Source organism: Amyelois transitella, chromosome 26 (genome assembly GCF_032362555.1).
Source record: "Amyelois transitella isolate CPQ chromosome 26, ilAmyTran1.1, whole genome shotgun sequence".
NCBI lineage: Eukaryota > Metazoa > Arthropoda > Insecta > Lepidoptera > Pyralidae > Amyelois > Amyelois transitella.
The window spans coordinates 5,054,715-5,078,652 of NC_083529.1; the positions used below are offsets into that span (position 1 = coordinate 5,054,715).

The 23,938-nt window shown below is 36.5% G+C and overlaps 1 protein-coding gene across 1 annotated transcript in view; it reads right to left on the bottom strand.

Moving 5' to 3' along the window:
• Positions 1-1,620: 1,620 nt before the first annotated feature.
• LOC106131940 (lachesin-like) overlaps positions 1,621-23,938 on the bottom strand; it is a 29,860-nt gene continuing 7,542 nt past the window's right edge. Inside the window, exons 4-6 of the mRNA XM_013331220.2 lie at positions 7,296-7,473; positions 3,213-3,349; positions 1,621-1,718 (exon numbers count right to left, since the gene is read on the bottom strand). Of these exons, the coding sequence (XP_013186674.2) occupies positions 1,621-1,718; positions 3,213-3,349; positions 7,296-7,473 (413 nt within the window). The remainder of the gene's footprint in view (positions 1,719-3,212; positions 3,350-7,295; positions 7,474-23,938) is intronic.

The window sequence follows — 23,938 nt, forward strand, 5'->3', positions numbered from 1 at the left end:
GGCTATTCCAAAATATACTTAGACAGCCTGTAAGTAACAACTAACTTAATCTCACCACGGATCCGTTGAAATGTAAACAAACTTTTAAACTCCCAAACTTCATCTTCTTTATTAGGCCTCTGAGAATCACAAAGTCAATTTACACCACAAAATTTCGTTGACAATGTTCACAGGAGAATTTACTAGAAATTTTAAACAATTTTTATTTAAATGTCATGCACTGGCCATTTTGACAACCGTAAAAAAAACAACCGTTCGAAAAACGAACGAACGACTCATAAAAATATAAAAATAATATCCTATGTTTGCTTTTTTTTTAAATCCGTAAAGATTCCATTTTAAAATCTAACAACAGGTTTTTAGTTTTCATAGAAAACTTAAATTAACACCACCGTAATCGTATAATTTTGTTTCTTAAAATAATTACTTAAAAACTTAACTATCATCAAGTTATTTTCCAATATTTAATTGAGGGAAATATTGTAAAAAAATTAAGTTATATAAATGTGAAACCAGGATCCAACCTGGGTTATTTTGACCTGTTAAAGGGTCACGGAGGTCAGAAACTCAAACAATCATTTTGGTCGAACAAAGGAACAATTTCACAGATGTTATATTAGTGTTACGTTTTGCCATTATATATAGACAAAACTTACTTTCTTAAACATAAACTGTCATTATAGTCACTCCTTTTTGATAAAAGTACTTCCAATTTCTAAAACTATAGTAACATCACTCAATAAGGTAAAATGCTGTAAAAGTATAGAAACGTTTCAACGGAATCTGAAAATAAATACGATAGCTTTGAATTTCCATCAAATTACTCGTCGCTGTCATTCTAATTAATTGCGATTTACAAATAATATATGTAGATTATTAAAATTGTAATGGAGTAAGATTGTGTGTTATTTAAAGAACAATGTTAGGCCGTCTTAACTTTTTGTATAAAAAAATTACATTAAAAAAAATAAAAAAAAAAGAAAGTAACTTTGAAATTCAAAATATTGTCAGTATTTTTAAGATTCCTTGAAAATCAGAGCTAACAACGCGTTTTTAGTTTTCTTAGAAAACTTAAAATAATGTTTAACATTTTCCATGTAAACAACTTTACGTTCTATACAAGAAAGTAATTTTTAGTAAGTTTATTTAATCCTTTGAGAAATAGTGCGCAGTTGGGTGTCCGAAGCGAATAATATTTCCGTTTGTTCAGGAAATAGAGTTCTTTTAAATCATGTTTCTCATATATAAAAGTATTCGCCTTTCAACTAAATAAATTGCTTGAGTCATAAACAACGAAGAAGTTTCATTTAATTTATCGCCAATATACTTTTAGTGTTCTGTAAAATAAAAAGTATTTTCTTTGTCTCGTCGAAAAAAAAAGAACAAAATTAATTTATTTCTACAATCAACAAGAGATAATAAATATAACAAAAAAGGATTTCATTATACCGGAAATTTAAATTCGTAATTTGGAACGATAAAATTAAATTTAAAATTTCCAGTCAGAAAATTCAAACTAAGAACACCAATTGCGTACCATGTGAAACATTAATCTAGCGATTATGGTAATAATTGCGACTATACATAGTTATGACGCATCCATTGCGCGTTCGCTATATGTCAGCTGACCACTGCCATGAACAGGGTCAGGACCGGATACGAAAATATTGAAGAAAGTGTTGACGCTCCGCCGCGCTGCATTGCAAGAGGATTTTCACCTGAAAAGGGAAGGTATTTTAATAATTTGTTCTAGAACTTTCACAGGGAATGGCCTTTCTAAAGTATGCTAAAATAATGAGTAATATTTAAAAAACCTATGATTTTATTAATATTAAAATAAATATACTTTTAATGTTATTAGAAATAAAACTTAAAAACATAATTATTTTCATTGGACATATTGGATACAATTTCTAATCCATTTTACAAGATACTGGGATAAAATTTCTAATCCATTTTAAAGACCTTTCAATTCCATATATTAGCAAATACTTTGATCTCGTTTCTGAACGCCAATGACGTCACGTCCTCTCCTAACAGCGTGGAATCTTGACATCAAAGAATGCCTATTACCAAGTATAGCGGGAAACTGCATGCGAATATGCATTTAATGAAAGCCTATTCACATTATAATTTCAATACGAATGAGATGAATGAAATATATTTACGTCTACAAACATGTAATAGCGTCTTTATCGCGTCTTGTTTATCTGTATGGGATAGATGAACGTGGCATTTCTGTTTTTTTTTTTAATCAATGATGGAATGAAACTTTACTTTTTACTTTTTTTTAAAAGTACATAGTATAATTATCAATTATAATAACATTCAATATGTGACTGAAACTGATAGATCTATAGAATTTTCACCTAATAAACGTGTATGTAAATATATAATATCACTTTTGAAATACAAGAGTAATGGCAAGATCGCTAATGAAGATTTAAATTAAGTGATAGATAAATATATAAGGCTTTTATTACACAGGTAATCAAGGCAACGATATCATATGTATGATACAAACTTTTAAATAAAAAAAGAGTATCATTAGCTAAGAATCACTCAATTTAATTACAAAGAATATTAAGTAACTTAACAAAATTTTGGTTATATTTTAATCTTACATTAAATATACATACATACACTGAAACCCCCGCCAAATTCAGTCATCATGTAGTTTTTCGGACAGATTTCCCCAATTAATTTGATTAACTGCATGGCCAAATACGGAACTACGTTACTGCCTTACCAATTACATTCTACCATTTGCTTCGCCGAACAAGGCACACAAAACAAATGCAGAGGTCTATGGTAGAGGGAATAAGTGGAAAACTTGTTACACTTTTGTTCGATATTGTCCTAAATGTAAGATACATACATACATATAATCACGTCTTTTCCCTTGCGGGCAGACAGAGCCAACAGTCTTGTAAAGACTAATAGGCCACGTTCAGCTGTTTGGCTAAATGATAGAATTGAGATTCAAACAGTGACAGGTAGCTAGCCCATCGCCTAAAATAATCTCAAGTTTAAGCCTATCTCTTACTCGCCTTTTTCGACATTCATGGAAATGACACGGAGTGGTCATTTTTTTTTTATTATTTCAAGATATGGGATGTAAATACGCCCCTCTCCCAAAGCGGTAGGCAGAGAAATGTAGAAATTTAAATTCAACGCGGCAAAGCTAAATGACGGTAGTTAGACAAATTTACCTCTCAATACGTGAACTGACACCGCGGAAGCAGCGACATCTGCCAGCGAACATGTGTAGTTACCCGAATCGTTTCTGTTCGCGTTTGCTATGTACAGCCGAGAGAGGGCGCCGTTTGCTGAGGCTTCTGTCTTGACGCTGGTGACAAATAAAATGTTAGTTAATAAAAGAAAATGTCATAATATCCCAAAGATTTGAATTTGTCATTTCAAACTGCGTACACACTGGAACAACGAATTAAATACGCGGGATTCGAACCCGGGACCTCCGGTGTCCCAGACAAGCGTACTACCGCTGCGGCACAGAGGCCGTCAAACTATTTCTTGTAACTGTTCAAATTCCTGTGCAATAAAGATATCACAAACAAACAAACAAAACATACACAAAAACGGTTTCTTTTTATCTTTATTATCCTTGGATTGTGGTTTTGACTACCGCTCAGAGTAATGCCTGGTACAAAGGACATCCATTATTGTAATTAATACTTTTGAGTCGAATACAATCCTGAATTCAAGGTGGCATTTTTATTAGCAATGTAATCTATACAAAATTCCTTACAAAATATTACATTCCATACAAAAATGTACAGCAATTCCTACAGCAATGTAAGCGGCCCAATTTTTTTTTATTTATTTATATTTTAAAACCCGGTCTACAAATGAAACCTTCCCCGGACGCTTTCCGGATGCCCTCTAAACTAGGACAAATCCGGGGAAACCCGGACGGATGGCAACCCTATGTAAAAGTCAACTACGGGATAGGCTAACTTGAGATTCTGAAGGAGGAGCAACCTGTGACTATCTGAATCTCAATTCCATCATTAACTGATTCCCTACCAAATATTTCTCTGCTAATACGAGTATGGCCACGTTCAGCTATTTGGCTTAATGATAGAATTGACATTCAAATAGTGACAGGTTACTAGCCTGTTGCCTAAAAAGAATCCCAAGTTTGTAAGCCTATCCCTCAGTCGCCTTTTACGACATCCATGGGAAAGAGATGGAGTGGTCCTATTCTTTTTTTGATTGGTGCCGGGAACCACACGGCACTTTCATACATATAATAATTACGTCTTTACCCCTTACGTAGACAGAGCCAATGGTCATACAAAGACTGAAAGGCTACGTTCAGCTTTATGGCTTTGTAATAGAATTGAGATTCAAATAGCAAAAGGTAGCTAGCCTATCGCTTAAAAGAAGAATCCCAGGTTTATTAGCCTGTTCTTTAGTCGCCTATTATTACATCCAAGGGAAAGAGATAGAGTGGTCCTTATCTAAAGTGCCGGTAACCACACGCACTTTTTATTATACTCGTGTCAATAAATTGTTGTTTACAAACTCACAATATTTTCAAACTAATCGACCAAGAATTATTGGTTTAAAATTTCCATCTTCCCATTGTATATTATAATTGCTTCCAACTTTTCTCACTTAAAAACCTATTAAGTAATACTGATCCAATAAAGACTTACAGGAACAAATGCTTTAATTAAAGTTGAAGAGTTTCAAAGTAGTTTCTCAGTACGGAACTCCATTATGACTTGAAGACTTGCAATGTCAATACAGTTTTCTAGGACTCATTATTACGTTCCTTTATTAAATAGATTATAAGTTTCATACGAACACATGCTAACGCCTTTACCTCTTACGTCATCTTGAGACTTCAGGTACCTCTGTTTTTTTTTTGTTTGCCTGTCCTAGGAGATTTTGGTATGCAGTTTTTTTGTGTTCTTCTGATATATCCATTTTAGCCATCCGGTTCTTTTGCTATTTAATGCAATAGTTTCAGTAGACCAGAGGATTTGCTTACACATACATATAGTCACGTCTATATCCCTTGCGGGGTAGACAGAGCCACATTCAGCTGTTTGGCTTAATGATCAAACTGAGATTCAAATAGTAACAGGTTGCTAGCCCATCGACTGAAAAAATAATTCCAAGTTTACAAGCATATCCCTTTATCGCCTTTTACGACATCAGGCTTCTGACTGAAATCAGTGCTGAACATGTTCAGCGTATCACTGACCTGTTAAAGTATTCACATACAAAAGTTTAAGTACTTTTTTGTGTATTCCTAATAATATGATTGTCATATACATTATTTTCTTTCTTTTTTTCTTACCCGTGCAAAGCCGGAGCAATCGCTGGTTTCCCAATAAATTGAACATGCCTGGCTAAGTCTACTAACCTAAAGTACCTAATAATCACAGAACTGTGTTTCACCGTGATAGACTACCCGATATCAGCAACAAAGTATCCAATAATAATAATCCATGGTCTGATGTTATCTTCAAGCCGGATGAAGCCTTTGGCCATATTTCAGAAGTGAAATAGCGATATTCACATAGAACGACTTCGGTTTGATAAACGTAAATAAAACATCTTTTTATTGCCCGCATCTTTGTTTCCGTGGGAATTAAAAAAACTGCCTTTGACTTCTAAAAATTATTTATATTCGTACAATATTTTATCAAAATGGGACTAGTTACATTTTACAGATTATATTACAATTACAGACATTGATTTTATTTTCTCTATTTAAAATCAGTATACCTTGAGAGAACGCTGCAGCTGACCGTGGCTTTTCATTCCTTTCAGGACTATTTTCTCTTTCTACCCCGAAAGGGATGAAGACGTAATTTATGTAAGTATATTTATTATATATTTGTGTAGCAGTATATGTAAAGTTTCAAACTTACATCAAATTTAATTCAATTTGTGATCCAGTAACCAATACAAGACACAAGTTACTAGAGAGCAAACTTATTACTACATACGTGTAACACGATTGAATTCGATTATCTTGTGGTTAATATAAATATTTGACCAAAAAAAGAGGTGTTGTAACTAACTTAATAAGGAAGGGTCAATTAACTATAGAGTAACTAAAGCTAAGGATTTACTTATAGATAAGTAAGAAAAACAAAAGTAAATCAACAATAAAGTTGCGAACCAAATGTAATTTATAAGACAAACTGACTAATAAGGAAATCCCTATACTACCTTCCGATGATTTACCACAGATAATAAAACGCCGCCATAATTGGCTCTCGTGAAGGTAATACTCTCGTACACGTGTTCGCTAAATTTAAATTGTCATTCTATATTACATAAACGCATTTGTTAGAGGACAGTAAAAGCATAATAAACATATACAACGAGAAGATTCTGATTAAATTTATGGGGTGTTAAATGCCCCTTATTTGTTCATTTGAATTGCCCAAGAGATTTACGAGCTCTATATTAATTAGGTTCAAAATGATAACAACGATTGTGAACTGGAAGGAAATAAAATAACACGAATTTATTATCCAGAATACCAAAGGGAGTGTCTGAATGAATATTCCTCTTATTAATTAAATTATCTGAATTATGTTGCCCTAAGTTTTGGGCTGTGGTTCCGCCTACTTGTACAGTATCAGAGATTAATGTAATTATTTATAATTAACTGGCAACATGTGGAAAGCTGGGGTAATTATATTGAGTTTGGCGAGACCTTATGAGTTTACGCGATGAATGATCGTAGATTGAAGCGGAACGTGTTTGAACCTCGAAAATTTTAGATAAGAAACTTCGTACAATAAATAATATTGAAGAACACTTAATGTGTAGGTACACTTTTACTAAACATTGGTACTTGACGAAGTAAAACCATAGCATTTTGATAGTCGTGTGGTCATGATATCTGACTAAAAAAGTGCCCGGTATAAATGATTTATAACTTATCCATTCACGGAAGCTTTCTTGTAGATACTGGTTCTAACATCACCATTTTAGTCTAGACTTCAGAGTGTAGGTATCATTTTAAAAAAGAATATCGTTTCTCGAGGCATATAACTGGTGGATACTGGTTCCAGATTCATACTATTAGTCTATAACGCTAGATTAAAGAAAGCATTATTAAAAAAAGAGTCTCACGTGTCACGAGTCCCTTCGTGTTATAGAGTCTTTTCGTGTTATAGTTGCAGTCTTGTGCCATACTTATAGTTGACATAACGTGTCTTGTAGATACTGGTTTTCACAGCTTCGTTTTAGTTTAGAACGCTTGTCTAAAAAGTGATTATGATTATTAAAAAGACACATACCTAACTCCCCCTCTCTTCGTGTCATAGTTAAGCAGTCTAGCTCCATGTTTCCAGTTGACCTGACGCGTCGGCTGTGGCACTTCGCTCACGACGCACCGAAGCTCAATGATGGAACCTTCTTTGTAGAACTTGTCCTGGAGTGGACGGCCGCGTTCGTCAACTATCTCCACTTTTGGCACTGTTGGACAATGATAACGTTTTAAAGTTATTAATTACATACATACATATGATCACGTCTATATCCCTTGCGGGGTAGACAGAGCCAACAGCCTTGAAAAGACTGAATGGCCACGTTCAGCTGTTTGGCTTAATGATTAATGATATGTTAAGTTACCGATAGTGTGACCCAAAACCCACATCAAAAGATGAGATTAGTGGATTTGGATCAATTATTTTTTCTGTCAAAAATGAAAAGCAACTTATCCCTTGTTAAAAAATATACTTTTTTGATTGTGCGTTATTATATGATAAAGATATTCAAATCTTCAAAAATTAGCCAATAAATAAAAGTCAAATGTCAGAAGTTAAACAATTGCAGACAATTCACAAATTTCACATAATTGATAAATCGATATCAGAGGGACCTTTAATTTGTCACCAATCAATGAATATTTAATTATACAGAAGTTAATAAATAATGGAAATTAACAAAAGCATGACATTTTGAAATAACAGGTAGATTTACTCAACTGCGATAACGAAAATTATCCTAAACGAGCAAGAATAATAAGAAGATTTTTTTGGTAGTTTTACTGATGTTTTTTTTTGTTTTTACTATTTTTACAGTTTTGCATACTTCCACACCGAACACTGCTCGGTCACCCAGGTACTGTGAGAATGAATGAGAAGCCTTTAAAAAAAGTATGAATTATCATGTACGATGTATAAATTAACGTATATGATGTTTATCCGATGCTCTTACGGTGAGGGAAACATCATAGGGAACCTGCACATTCATGCAAATGTATGTGTAACCATGATTCAATACGGATAATATTTTTAAAATTTTACCAAGATATAGGTACATGAAACCGATGCTCTTACAATGAAGGATAACATCGTGAGGAAACCTGCACATTCAGGCAACTGTATGTGTAATCATCATCGTTCCAATACGGGGTTACGTACCCCTGCAAAAGGTTGCGGAGATCACACGGGGTCGCTTCATGTAAAAATCTGACTAGGTAAATCAGCAGTCGCCCGCAGCGTGCCACATTTTATCGCGCTATAAACTATTGCTGTTTCGCTTTTTATTACGTCGTGAAACGGAACAGCAATAGTTTTTCACACGATAAAAAAGCCTCGCGAGTGCCTAGCTACAAAGACGTACCCCGTGCTCCTCTCCAGACAGGTGAAGGTGGAAGATTATCTGGGCCTTTGGGCCCATGAAAGTTTGTATCTATATTATCAATATCTCGGTGTTTACAGAGCTAACAGCCTCGATGACTGAATTCCGTTTAACTGCATTGCTTAGGTATGGAATTGAGACTCGTATAGTGCCGTGTGGTTCCCGGCACCAGTACTAAAAAGAATAGGACCACTCTATCTCTTTCCCATGGATGTCGCAAAAGGCGACTAAGGGTTAGCCTTACAAACTTTGGATTCTTTTTAGGCGATGGGCTAGCAACCTGTCACTGTTGGAATCTCCATTCTATCATTAAGCCAAAAAGCTGAGCGTGGCTTATCAGTCTTTTCAAGACTGTTGGCTCTGTTTACCCCACAAGGGATATAAACTTGACCATATATATAGTGGTATTTTGCTAGCTCATCGCCTAAAAGAAAAACCCTAATTTTAACAGCCTTTCTCATCATTGACTTTTACATCTAAACAGAGAGAGAAGCAGGATTAAAGTTTAAGCTTAATTAAGCTATTTGTAACTAGTAAATATATAGACCATTCCAAGACCATTCAACTGAAATGAATTTTGACGAACATATTATTCAAAACTCGTCATCCGAGTCGGCTGAATAATGGACGTTGCAAGACATACCTTGCATGGAACCACTGAGAAACTAACTCAAATAGAATTCAATATGAGCTTGTTTACTGCAGAATTGAGAAATTGCCGGTCGTCATAATACTACGTACAGTACAGTCAACAGCAACAGCTACAAATTTAAGCGAATGCATGTTGGAAGATGGGTAGGCATCAGACTTTAGACGGCCTCTGTGGCGCAGCGGTAGTGCGCTTGTCTGTAACACCGGAGGTCCCGGGTTCGAATCCCGACCAGGACATGATGAGAAACGAACTTTCTCTAATTGGCCTGGGTCTTGGATGTTTATCTATATAAGTATTTATTATAAAATATAGTATCGTTTAGTTAGTATCTCGTAACACAAGTTCGAACTTACTTCGAGGCTAACTCAATCAGTGTAATTTGTCCCGTATATATTTATTTTGATCTTGTATGTTGGTGTTGTTTTACCAGCTTTGAAGCCTGCACTTAACATGGCATGGGCTTATTCTTCCTCCTAATTTTAGTCCGGATTGCATCCTTAGCAACCTATCACTAATTTAATCTCAATTCTATAATTAAGCCAAATAGCTGAACGTGGCCATTCAGTCTTTTCAAGACTTTTGGCTCTGTCTACTCCGTAAGGGACATAGACGTGACCATGTGTATGTATGCTTTCTTACCACTCTGAAGAGGTGCCCGGGGTATACCTTTGACCATGGACTAGGATTGGGTGAGTCAGGTTTACACAAATTTATTAACTGTCCACAACCTTTGCAGAGGAACCAAACCCGTATTGGTTCATGGCTTCACCTAAATGTGCAGGGTCCTTACGATGTTTAAGCACACCTCAAGGTCATTAGCAATTAAAGGATTTTTTTTGTAACATTGAGGTAGAAACATGGACTGCGCTTATGTTCAGGTCCAAATTAACCAGGAACTAGTTTTAGTTGACTTGATCTAGAAGCGAAGAAAAAGATTAAAAAAAAAAACAAAATATGTATGTAAAAAGTAATGTAATAAATAATTTATGTCATTGGAACAACCCATCTTTAAGACTTTCAGTTGAACTTAGAATCCGATTTTCGAAACTACAAGTATTATCTCAGTCGACCTCGTTATATAAAGATCTAATCAAAATAAACAACGATAATATTTATAAATCAATCGAATATCCGATAAAAATCTGAGGCTAATCAATAGCAATGAAATGGACGTTGCTTTTTTATTTTATCGCCAATTATTGAGTTTGGACCATCCTTTATTTAATTAAAGAGTGGAAGATAAAAGACTGGAGTTTCGTCCCAAATCATTTTGGGCACATTTTTACAGTTCGAATTGAAATTGTTTCGGCGAATTTTCCGAAGTTACACCGGGTTTGGTGAGGTAATTGGACTGGTAGGTGTTTTCGGTGCAAGTTATACACAGTTTTGATAAGAAGCTCTTATAATTAAAAATGTGTGTGTGTGTATCTAGCTATTATTAAACTTCATACATATAACATGAATTTAGAAAAGGTTTTAAGGGCCATGTTCAGGTGTATGGCTTAATGATGAAATTGAGATTTAAATAGTGACAGGTTGCTAGCAAATCGTGTAAAAGAAGAATACTAAGTTTAATAACATACTTTTACCACATCACGCCACTACACATATCAAGCATTAATCATTTACATAGAAGGTCAAAAGTCTAGAAAAGACTTGAAAGCCACGTTCAGCTAAATGACTTCATGATAAAATTAAGGCGGGGATTCTTCTTTGAGCGGTGGTTTGATCAACGCCTAATAGTAGAATCACAAATTAATTGTTAAATTTATTATATACCCTTTATCTCGGAAAGAAAATCATATGTATTTTTTGCAACACCATATCTCTTTGCGAGCTTGCAGTAAATGAATCCTTTAGTTGCCTTGTACGTCATCGATAAACAAGAGATGAAATCGGCCTATTTTTGAGTTCCGAGCACCACACGGTATGGGCAAAAGCCCATCGACTATACAAAAATAATGACTATTTATTTCCATCGACCGGTTTTCAATACAACAAAGCGACCGTATTTATATCATTCCATACGACGGAGTACAACATATAAAATTGTATGTTACGGCCGCATCCTGTATAATTATCATACCAAATACCAAAACAAAACCAATATCCATAAATAACGAGTGTTCATGTTATGTTTATTACCCAACTTCCTATCAAAAAGAGGGTAATGCTAGCCACATAATGTTGGATGATTATTTATAGCCGAATAAAACGGATAGGTTCGCAAAATGGCCACTTACCCGGATCGTCAGATTTTGAACAAATGTTTTGGCTAAATGGGCGTAAAAACGTTGCTTTTAGATGTTTTTCGGGGTGCTACACATTAACCGCGTGGACGGAAGTAATAAAAATGAATTACAGAAAGGAATTTCACCCGCAGTTGCCTCAAATGTGCAGGTTTCCCTACGATATTTTTTTTTTCACCGCAAAGGTGTAGTAAGGTACAATATTATAGAAGTAGAAATTGCACTGCAACTTCATGACTATGACTTTTCAGTGTGGACTGATATCTATTGAAAATTCTGACGGTTGTTTACCATAATATATTAATTATGATTATACATTTATCCGAAATATCTTTTTTTTTTGTAATTGTATTAATTAGATACGAATAACCTGTTACTATCAATGAATCACAATTCCGTCCGGAACTTTTTGATTAAGTAACCACTGTCTATCATGTAAGGGACATAATTTGTGTAAAGGTCGTATGATACGACATAAACGTACGCGCAGCTAACGCGATCTCGCCTGATCGGATCACCGGCGCGTGCGCCGCGGAGGATGCGCTAAGGCGGTCGGTGAGTCGCGGGAGCCAAGGAAACGCCCGCGGTAAAGTAAATGTCTAAATAAACTACCTACACGCTCGCTAAATCTGGCTTTTTAGTCCATTCACAATGACTTTGTCTACCTACTAAGGCAGGATACGTGGTGTTAATATATTAATATTTTTTTAAATTATATAATTGACAGCAAACGCCCCGCGCGCACGCAACCCAACCTCAAAATGAAAAAATAGTGACGTGTCGCATTCAGTCGATAAAAGTAGTAACATCACTACTACAACTACGCAAGGAAATCAATCGATTTAAGACATATTAAATCGATTGATTTCCTTGCGATTAAAAATGGTATATTTTTATGACACGACGACTCCTGAATCGTGTGAAGCCCCTGAGGACGCAACTGATACCAACACCAAAAGAAATTTAATCCAACTTCAATCGAAAATTGTTCAATGAATCTATTAATCATATTTGGCAAATTTTGTTTAATACTTGTAATATTTGTAAATAAAAGCCCAAGCATGCCAGAATCATATTTTAATTCCCGTTAATAAAAGGAAGGTCCAAGCCTTTCTGATATTCAAATATTTAGGTACCCACAAAATATGTTCGCGAATAAATCTGGTTAATTAAGGAAACCTTTGATATTTTATGATTGGTTCACAAAGGTAAAAAGGATTTTTATTAAAATAAAAATAATACACACGTATAGTCACGTCTTTATCCCTTGCGGGGTAGACAGAGCCAACAGTCTTGAAAAGACTGATAGGCCATGGTCAGCTGCTTGGCTTAATGATAGAATTGAGATTCAAAAAGTGATAGGTTGTTAGCCCATCGTCTAAAAGAGGAATCCAAAGTATATAAGCCTTTCCCTTATTCTCCTTTTACGACATCCATGGGAAAGAGAAGGAGTGGTCCTATTCTTTTTTCTATTGGTGCCAGGAACCACACCAATTACTCAGTTTGATTAAAGGTGTAATTATCACTAGATGTGCCCGCGACCTCGTCCGCGTGGAATAGTTATTTTAGGCATCATTGAAGCGCTTAAGGATGAATAATTTTCCCCGTATTTTTTCACATTTTCCATTATTTCTTCGTTCCTTATAGTTGCAGCGGGATGTTATATAGCGTAAAGCCTTCCTCGATAAATGGTCTATTCAACGCAAAAAGCATTTTTCAATTCGAACCTGTAGTTCCTGAGATTAACGCGTTCAAACAAACAAACTCTTCAGCTTTATAATATTAGTATAGATATAAAGAGCTTTCAAGAGATCGATTAACTTTGATGAATCAAGCAAAGTATGCTAACCAATGCTTTTACGGTGAGGGAAAACATCGTGAGGAAACCTGCACATTCAGGCAACTGGATCGATCGAATACGAATTAGTTCACCTGCAAAAGTTGCGGAGATCAGTTGGGAGTCGCTTCGTGTAAAAACCTGATTCGCCTAATCCATGGTCCATGCTCAAAGGCATACTCCGGGCTCCTCTCCAGAGTGATGATGCTGTAAGCGGGACTAAAGTCAGGAAAAGAAAAGCAAGCGAAGCATCTACATGCTTCTCTTTTTACTGATCTCAATACATACCTACATATGGTCACGTCCATATCCCATGCGGGGTAGACAGAGCCAACAGTCTTGAAGACTAAATGGCCACGTTCAGCTATTTGGCTTAATGTTAGAATTGAGATTCAAATAGTGACAGGTTGCTAGCCCATCGCCTAAAAGAAGAATCCCAAGTTTACTCGTATAAGCCTATCCCTTAGTCGCCTTTTACGACATCCATGGGAAAGAGATGGAGTGGTCCTATTCTTTTTTTTGTATTGGTGCCGGGAACCACACGGCACTGATCTCAATCTCTACAGATTAAAGCAAATAAAAACATATCTCCGCCTACCGCTTTGGGAATCCATGATAATATGTATGTAGGTATTTAGGTCAGTAACCCTCACAATGTAGTTGCTATTTATTTGTGTACTCGTTAAGCCAACATAAAATAAATTTACTGAGATGAGACTTGTCTTAGTATAATATAGTAGCTGCCTTTAATGGTTTTTCTTATAGAAATACCAGCTTTTACCCGCAGCATCGCCCGCGTGAATTTAACGTCTGCAAAAAGCGACGAATTTATTTTTACGTCATCTAACAAAAAGTAATTAGTATCACCTTCAAAAAACATCGAATAAACGCCACCTACGAATAGCGACGAATTTAGCTCTATCTATATAAGAATACATGATTTTCGCAAATACCACGGCAACTATAGTTTTTTCCAAAATTAAAGGTACTCTATGCGTGTGGTTCCCGGCACCAATACAAAAAAGAATATGACCACTCCATCTCTTTTCCATGGATTTCGTAAAAGACGACTAAGGGATAGGCTTACAAACTTGGGATTCTTTTTAGGCGATGGGCTAGCAACCTGTCACTATTTCAATCTCAATTCTATCGTTGAGCCAAATAGCTGAACGTGGCCATTCAGTCTTTTCAAGACTGTTAGCTCTGTCTACCCCGCAAGGGATATAGACGTGAACCATGTGTTTGTATGTAAGTCTGCATTTCTCTAGACTCTTAACCTTTTCTCTCGTGCCACCGACCGAGGACTTGCGACTTGCGGTCGGAGGCACGCTGCACTAAGCTGTTCAATCCAGTCTTTCCGAGTCGGACAGACTTAGACCTGACGAAGTCGCGGCTCGCTGCAATGACCCTTAATGAGGTAAATTTTCAACTAATTTGGGTAAGTTGATAGAGTGATTTAATTGACTTTATTTTTTTTTTTGTATTATCAGTTTTGGAGAGCAGCCCTTTGCAGGCACCTTTAAAAAAATCCTTTTCATATTTATCCAACTTCAAAAAAGAGGGTATAACATTTTTGTTTAAATGAAATTTGTTACTTGAAAGATATAATTATTGCGACGGTTTGAGGAAAAGGAAATGACCTAATTAAAATTTCCAAGAAGGTAATTTTTAATTGAGTTTTGTTGACTAACGCCAACATCTCATTATATGGCCGGCGTTAAAATTATAATTGTAATTAATAAAAGAAATACTCAGTTTTTTTATAAAACTAATATTTATTTTATTAATTAAATTATTTTACGTTAGTATTTTTAAACTTTAGGTACTTTGCCCAAATTTACAATCACTAGTTCAAATAACTTTATTCAATTTTCTAATTTAGTTATCTTCTTTAGCGTGACCTATTTATTCCCTAGTTACAGTAGTAAGGTCATAATCCAGCCAGTAAAGGCTGACCTAGCTTTGGATGCTCAACTTTGGCCGTCTATAGGATTTTTTGGGACAAAAGTCACTGTAGCATTTCTTCTCAACACTCATAATGTACTGTAATCAATAACAACCCTTTACATAATAGGTTTCTTTGAATTACCTGGTTGACTGGAAGAAATCTCTCACAGGGATAAGTCCGCCCTTGTAAGTCGTTATTTTTAATGTATTTTTATGTATTACTTATAATTTGTTATGTACAATAAACAATTTACAAACAAACAAACAAACAACAACCCGTCACAACGTTAAATAACCTGACTCCTCTCCAGAGTTATAATGATGCATACATACATACATAAAATTACGCCTTTTTCTCGGAGGGGTAGGTAGAGCCTTCATTTTTCCACTTGCCACGATCTCTGCATACTTCCTTCGCTTCATCCTCGGGTACTCTTGACCTGACCCTTTGCCAGGACGTCCTTAATTTGATCAAGATACGTTCGTCTAGACCTTCCCACTCCTACCTTTACCTTCACAAATAAGGATGCAACCGGGACTAAAGCCAAGAGGTAGAATAAGAAGAGAACCGCGGGAAAAAGCTAGTTAGATAAAAACTGACATGCGCCAGCCCTACTCAGAATCCGAAAGCTAACAATCGCAGTCCGAGACGTGTAATTGAACGAGTGAGGGGGATTATGGGGCTGATTTTGGGGGCGTGACGTCATCTACACCAGGAAAATGTTGGTTTCTTACTTGCCTTACAAGAAATTAGAGAGTGATGCTTTATTAACTAATAAGCCTCAATGGTTGAATCACTAAGACGCCTAATTGAAATGCGTGACGCTTACCATTGAATTGTTTTATGAACATAGTGCTAACTGTTACTCTTACGGTGAGGGAATACATTGTGAGGATACCTTCGTATTCAGACAACTGGAAGAGTAAACATGATCCAATGTGGTTGAGGTTCCCCTGAAAAGGTTACGAAGGCCACACGGGAGTAGCTTCGTGTAAAAAACCTATCTTACCCAATCCAGGGTCAGTTTTAAAGGCGCACCCCGGGCTCCTTACTTGATCTCCTGAAGAAGGCAGTGAAAGAATATTTTTCAATATTTTTGAATATGTAGCATCCATTGCTATATCCATTTTAGTGGGTAGGTGTTAAGATGAAAGACAACTTGTCTTTTATTAGGTTATAAGGATTTAAGAGGGTCTTATTACAAAAGTAACGCAAATAACTCTTCATAAAAAACAGGCTTAAAATAATCCTAGTATTTAATTAAGACTTTGTTCAGTTCTTAGTCTAAAAGTCTACTTCTATTTATCTCTTCAAAATTTCTCTAGCATTTGAGAAAATTTGAACGTTGAATTATTTTGACGTTGAGTTTACATTAAGAACGCTTTCTAGAATTTTTCTCCTTTTTGCCAATTCAAATTTAGAATATTCGTATTTCAAACGTGCAAAATGATAATTTTCTTTTTCAAATCCGCAATGAAAAGGTCTTAGTTTGACATTTGAAGAGATTTGAAATGGTTTGAAAATACATTTTTAGACGAAATCAGTATTTTCAAGAGTCAAAGACCTCAGTTGCAAACTAGAAGTTAAAATTATCATACATCTATTTTATAAAAACCTAATAATGCGTGTCAGGTGTTTCTCTTCACATGCAAATTGTAGAAGCCGATGAAGGGAAAGGCTTATTTAGGCTTAAGGCTTAGGAAGAGGGTAGGAGCGGCCAGTGTAACAGACGTGTTTTTGTATCGCTCTCAAACATTTATTGCTTTTGGTGCATTATATCATTTGCATTTCAATGATCTATATATAAAAATAAAGTGTAAAACGTGTCTTACAAAGTGTGTTAATCGACAATTACTCAAAGAAAGTGATCGTAATAATATTCAAGATTTATTATCGTGGCGATCTGAGACTGGACGGAGTGAGTCATCGTCGATCCGCCGCATCGCTTGGGACAGCCCGCGTACCACGATACCTTTTATTTAGCGATACGTGTAGTCGTGTTTTGTGCGGTCCAGTGGTAAGGGGCGAATAAGATGCCGCCTAAAAATCAGACCTGTGCCGGATGCCGCCAGGTGATAACTGGACGTTACATATGTTGTACCGCGACATCCTGCAGAAAGACCTACGACATGACCTGCACGAAAGCTGCGGGCCTCACACCTGAAGAAATAGTTATATGGATTTGCCCAGAATGTCGAGCATCTAGAAGAAAGACAGGGGATACTTCTACACCGCTCCGTTCATCGACATCAATTTCTTCAGAGTCTGAAAATATCACCATGAGGAAAAAAATATCCACTGAGCCGCAGGATAACATAATGCCCCCGGAGGATGGTATGCAGACCTTAGCCATCGAAGTGCGTGGCATGCGATCGGACATAGATATACTTCGAATGGATATGATATCCCGAATTGAAACTTTAACAACCGCTCTCCTCGATAAAAGTGCCAAGATCCAGGTCCTAGAGGAAAAACAGGACATCCTCGAACGTCGGAATACTGAATTAGAAACCCAGGTAAAAAGCCTCGAAGATCACGTTGCGTCCTTAGCCCAACAATCCCTAAGAAATGAAGTGGAAATTCTGGGTGTTCACGAAGCCGATGGTGAAGAACCTGTGCATATGGTCCTTGTTGCTGCCACTAAAATCGGCCTGGACATGAACACTAATGACATCGATGATGCAGTCCGTGTTGGTCCCAGACGGAAATCTGAAGATAAATGGCTTTCACGACCCATTGTGGTTAGATTTACAACAAAAGCCAAACGTGATAAATTCTTAAGTACTGCAAGATCTAGGCGGTCTCTGGACAGTAAAGATATTGTGGAAAGTGGGCCTACCCGCAAAATATACGTGAACGAGAGGCTGACTCCGGAGAACCGTCGTTTATTTCGTGCTGCCAGAGAACGAGCCCAGGAATGTGCCTACAAATTCTGCTGGGTCAAAAACGGCGGCATTTACGTCAAAAGGCAAGAAAAAAGCCCAGCTCTACGAATCACGTGTTCAGGCGACATTGGCTGCTTGGGAGGACCAGAGTCTGGACCCTCACGTGGACCGAGCAAAATTGATGCTGCATCCGTCTCCCTGGGTGGGCAATGTGCAGGACCGGCGCACTGCCAGGGTTCCTTTTAATTTGGTATACACTTTCTTAATTATAATTAACTTTGTTTCATCTGTTACTCCAGTAATGTCTAAAACAACTATAACACTTTTCGATTATCTTAACATAGTAAATACTCCATCGTCAAAAATGTTGTACAGTGAATATCTTTCACACTTTTTTATGCGGTTTTTTTGCGGCATGGCAGCCCCTGTTGTGATACAATATAAATTAATTTTTTGGGCCCTTTTACGGCCACCTTAGATCTGGTAAACAACATCGACAACGCTGTTAGCATCCCATGCCATGCCGTGGATTCCGCTGAAGAATGTGGCGATTTATTGTCATCACACGACATAAAGATACTTAATGCTAACATAAGAAGTATATATAAAAATTTTAGTGCATTTCTTATTGTGCTTGCGAGATTAAAAATTGCATTCGATGCTATTGTTCTTACTGAATGTTGGTTAAAAGATTCGCGCGCGATTCCTCAGATACCCGGCTACACTTCCTTTCGATCAAATAAATTCATCAATAAATGTGGAGGAGTTGTAATATACATTAAAAAATGCTGGTCTCCAGAATTCTCGGAGCCTCATATTATAGATGCAAATTGTGTGCTTGCTGAGATCCCTGGAGTTTTCTCTGTTTTGGGTATTTATAGGTCACCATCACTTACCGATTCAACTCCCTTTTTAAACTCGTTAGAATCTGAAGTAAACAAAGTAAAACAAAACCCTCGATTAATAATTACAGGAGATCTTAATATTAATATTTATGATCAAAATCCCTCTCACGACAACGATGATATGATCTCGGAATATACATGCCTTATGGCTGAACTTGGTTTTATGGCTGCAATAACTATCCCAACAAGACTCAACTCTTGTCTAGACCACATTTATATTCCTTCTGAATCATCTGCTACCTCATTGGTTTGCCGTACAGAGCTCACTGATCACCATGTTGAGTTAGCTGGAGTGACTTTTAGCCCTACCATCTCAAAGCAAGCTAAAAATCGTTATCGCACTAAGATCGACTACCAAGGGCTAGCCAATGATATTGAAAAAGTTGATTGGAAGGAAATCAAAGATAGCAAATGTCCTACATGGGCTGCAGAAAAACTTGATGCGATTATAAGAGAAGCTATATCGAAAAACTCGAAATTGGTTAAAATAAGTCATAAAGCTTTTGCAATACAGCCTTGGATGACGCCAGGCTTGATCCGGTGTGCTATCCATAAAGATAAACTGCACGCACAATGTAGAAAAAACCCAAATAACGTGACTATAAAATGTATTTACTTAAGATATAGGAACTTCTATCAAAATCTTTTAAGGAAACTCAAATCAGAACACGACTCTAAAATGTTGACCGACAATATGACCAATCCAAAAAAGCTCTGGGAAAATATTGGTAACCTGACTCATAAAGGTCGTGTAAAAAATGCCCCAAACGAACTTACTAGACTAGAAGACACACCTAAAGCATCCCTCGATATGTGCAACGATTACTTCTCGTCGGTTGGGCAATTACTAGCTAACAAAATATTAAGTGAGGAAAACGACTCAGAGGAAGCCATATCTAAAAGATTAAAAGAATTAGATGTCATAAGTCCTACTGATTCATTCTTTCTACGTCCGACGGATGCCAATGAGGTTTGGAGGCGCATTGAAAGCCTAAAAACCAATAGTGCACCTGGCCTGGACAACATATCCAATAAAATAATTAAATTAATTGGAAAAATTATAGCTGAGCCTTTAGCACATATTTTTAATGCCAGCTTCATGGCCGGGAAGTTCCCTGAGGTATGGAAAACTGCTGCCGTGACTCCGATACACAAAAATGGACCAAGAGATGATCCGCGTAATTATAGACCTATTTCTCTTCTGAGTACCCTATCCAAACTTCTTGAGGGTCTAGTGAACTCTAGACTTATATCTTTTCTGGAAAAACACAATTTGATCTCTGAGTCACAATTTGGTTTTAGGCAAAACAAATCTACAGAAGACGCAGTTTCATTATTAGTAAATAAAGTTGCGGATCATCTGGATCAAGGTCGAGCCTGTGTCGGCGCCTTTCTTGATTTGGCAAAGGCATTTGATACAGTGTCAATTCCAATACTCTTACGGAAGTTGGAGCTTATGGGAGTGCGAGGCATAGCTCTGGAGTGGTTTAGTAGCTATTTGAGCGGCAGAAAACAGTGTGTCAAGGTAGGTTCGGACGCCAGCGGATGCAAATCAATCTGTTTTGGAGTACCACAAGGCAGTATTTTGGGACCCACCTTATTTTTGACCTACATTAACGATTTAGCGTACCTGGCATCATCACACTGTTCTATCATATGTTATGCTGATGACACAGCCCTCGTTTTCTCGCATGAAAACTGGGATGAGTGTTTTCGTAAGGTTGAAAAAGGTTTATCGGTAATCGCTAAATGGTTAACAGACAACCTTTTAACCCTCAATATAGATAAAACGAAACTCCTTTGTTTTTACAAAACTGCGGCCTCTGCTCCAAAACATACTCCAGAGATCAGACTGCATAGACGCGGTAACATGGATTCCTGCAGGACATTCTCTTGTGACTGTGCAACTATCCAGAGGTCAAAGTCAATCAGGTACCTCGGAGTTATTTTGGATGAAAAATTAACCTTTTCTGAACACATCGACGTCACGTGTGCAAGAGTGCGCAAACTCATCTATGTCATGAGAATTTTAAGAGATGTTGCGGGACGTGTTTTATTGAAAAATATTTATTTTGCCCTTTGCCAATCAATCATAACCTATTGTATACTAGTATGGGGAAGTTCAGCCTCCAGTTATTTAATAAAACTAGAGCGTGCTCAACGGGCAGTTTTGAAGGTTATGCTGAGAAAGCCATTTCGTTATTCCACAATTACTTTGTATGAAGAAGCACAGGTTCTTAGTGTGCGTAAACTGTTTATATTGAAAAAATTCTTTCTAAAGCACAAACAAGTAGTAAAATCTGACATGTACAATGATCTGTTAAGAAGGCGTATTTTCAAAGTAGATCTTCCACTGATGAACACTCGTTTTGCTCAAAAATTTGACCCTTTTTGTCTCTTGCCTCATTTATAATAAACTTTCCCGTATCTCGAATTTCAAAAGGGAAAGTCCTAATAAAGCTAAATCCACTATAAAAACACTTTTAATGGATTGGAGTTACATCGAAACAGAGAATTTCTTACAAACTGTATCTTAAATTTAACCACTTTCTTTTTTCAACGTTAAATTTTTTGCATGAATTTAGTTAGTTATATATTTTTTTTACTGAAATTGTATTTACTTTTGAGCGATGAAATGTAAAATTTTTGTAATTAACAAATCAAAATTTATTTTCTCTTGTTATGCATGTAATTTGTAAGCAGAATTTTGTCGGCCTGTTATTTTGTTTTTCTTTTCATATGTATTTACTTAAATTGGCTACCACAGGACAGGCCTGTAGCCTAGTGTGGAGCCTTATGTTTCAACATAATGTCAAGAGTTGTTTGCCCAATAAATCATTCATTCATTATAAACATTTTTATTTCAGAAAATTCATGGTCAAGCTCTCTGTCATTATTTGAATCTTGTTAAGTAAGTATTTATTATAACACCACAACTACCAAACTTACTTTGGGGCTAGCTCAGTGTAATTAATCCCGTAAAAGTACATTTAAGGAACGAACTTAATACCATGAAATTCTAGCCTTACACGCGATTCTTAATACATAAATAAATAAAATTACGTCTATATCCCTTGCAGGGTAGACAGAGCCTTGAAACGAGCGAAAGGCCACATTCAGCTGTATGGCCCAATCGCCTACAAGAACAGTCTCAAGTAGTAGCGACTCTTAAACTTAAGAAAAACTGTCACTCTTAAAAAGAAAAATAGTGTTTTTTAAAGAAAACAGCTGATAATTCAAGAAAAAACACGCCGTGTGGCTCCCGGCACCAGTACAAAAAATAATAGGACCACCCCATCTCTTTTCCATGGATGTCGTAAAAAGCGACTAAGGGATAGACTTACAAACTTGGGATTATTTTTTTAGGCGATCGGCTAGCAACCTGTCACTATTTGAATCTCAATTCTATCGTTAAGCCAAATAGCTGAGCGTGGCCTATCAGTCTTTTCAAGACTGTTGGCTCTGTCTACCCCACATGGGATATAGACGTGACCATATGTATGTATGTATGAAAAATAGTATTTTTGAAGAAAACAGCTGATAATTGAAGAAAAAACACGCTGAAATAAAAGATGAGAGAGGAATAATCAACACGCACTCGAAAGAACGTATTCACAATATTATTATATTACTCTCGAAGGAAAGGGAAGTATTCCAACAGAAGAAACGCCAATATTGTTGGATCATTCATAATTACATTCATGTTTTTGTAGTTCTTTTGTGCGCTAAAGATCAGTTTACACTAGGTGAATTATTGACTAAATTATACAATGATATTTTTAGTACTTAAGTAAAAATATTATTTGATCTTGGTAATTGGGAAATTGTGCCGTGTGGTTCCCGGCACCAATAGGAGAAACATATAAGACTACTCCATTTCTTTCCCATGGATACCGTAAAAAGTGATTAAGGGATGGGCTTATAAGAAGAATACCATTCTTCTTTTAGACGATGGGCAAAAGCGGAAAGCGCCCGCAGCTTCGCTCGCGTAACACGAAACTGAAAACGTTAACTTCCGTGCCAGTCAAAATTTTTGGGAATTCCCTCAAAGTGCTCATACCTTAGCTTAAAAGGAGGCACCAATCTACAACTGTGTTACCTATGTAAAGAGTTTTTTAATATAAAAATTAAAATGTTTTTTTTTTATACCAAGTTTCCATTTTCTTCGCTTAGTAGTTTCGGCTGTACGTTGTCTGTTAGTCACACAATAACACAAGAGATTAAATTACGTCTGTTTCCACATGTTTTGTACTTACATGTACATAATCATTATGTTTAAAGATTTATTTATCTTGCTCTGCACCAACGCCAGAGGTTGATTGGAAGAGATTGCATTAGCGATAAGTCCGCCTTTGTATCATCTCTATCTGCTTTGTGCTGTTTTGTATGTCTTACTCTTATGGTGCAATAAAGAGTTTTATCTATCTATCTATCCCTTGCGAAGAAGACAGAGCCAACAGTTTAGAAAAGACGGAAAGGTCTCGTTCACCTGTCGGTTTAATGATAGAATTGAGATTAAAATAGTAACAATAGGTTGCTAGCCTATCGCCTAAGAAAAGAAACCCAAGTTTATGAGCCTATCCCTAAATCGCCTTTAACGAAATCCATAAGAAAGAGATGAAGTGGTCCTATTCTTTTTTCTATAAATTCCGGGAACCACAAGGCACTTTAATTTACGCCCCCAAAAATGGGTCAAGTCCGCCATTGCGTTTAACCCCTTAACACACAAGCCCTGAAAATGTCCGCAGCGTCCCGGGTTAAATCCAAATATTTGAACCCTTATCTTCCATTAAAAATTACGAGTCCTCATTTTAGAGGA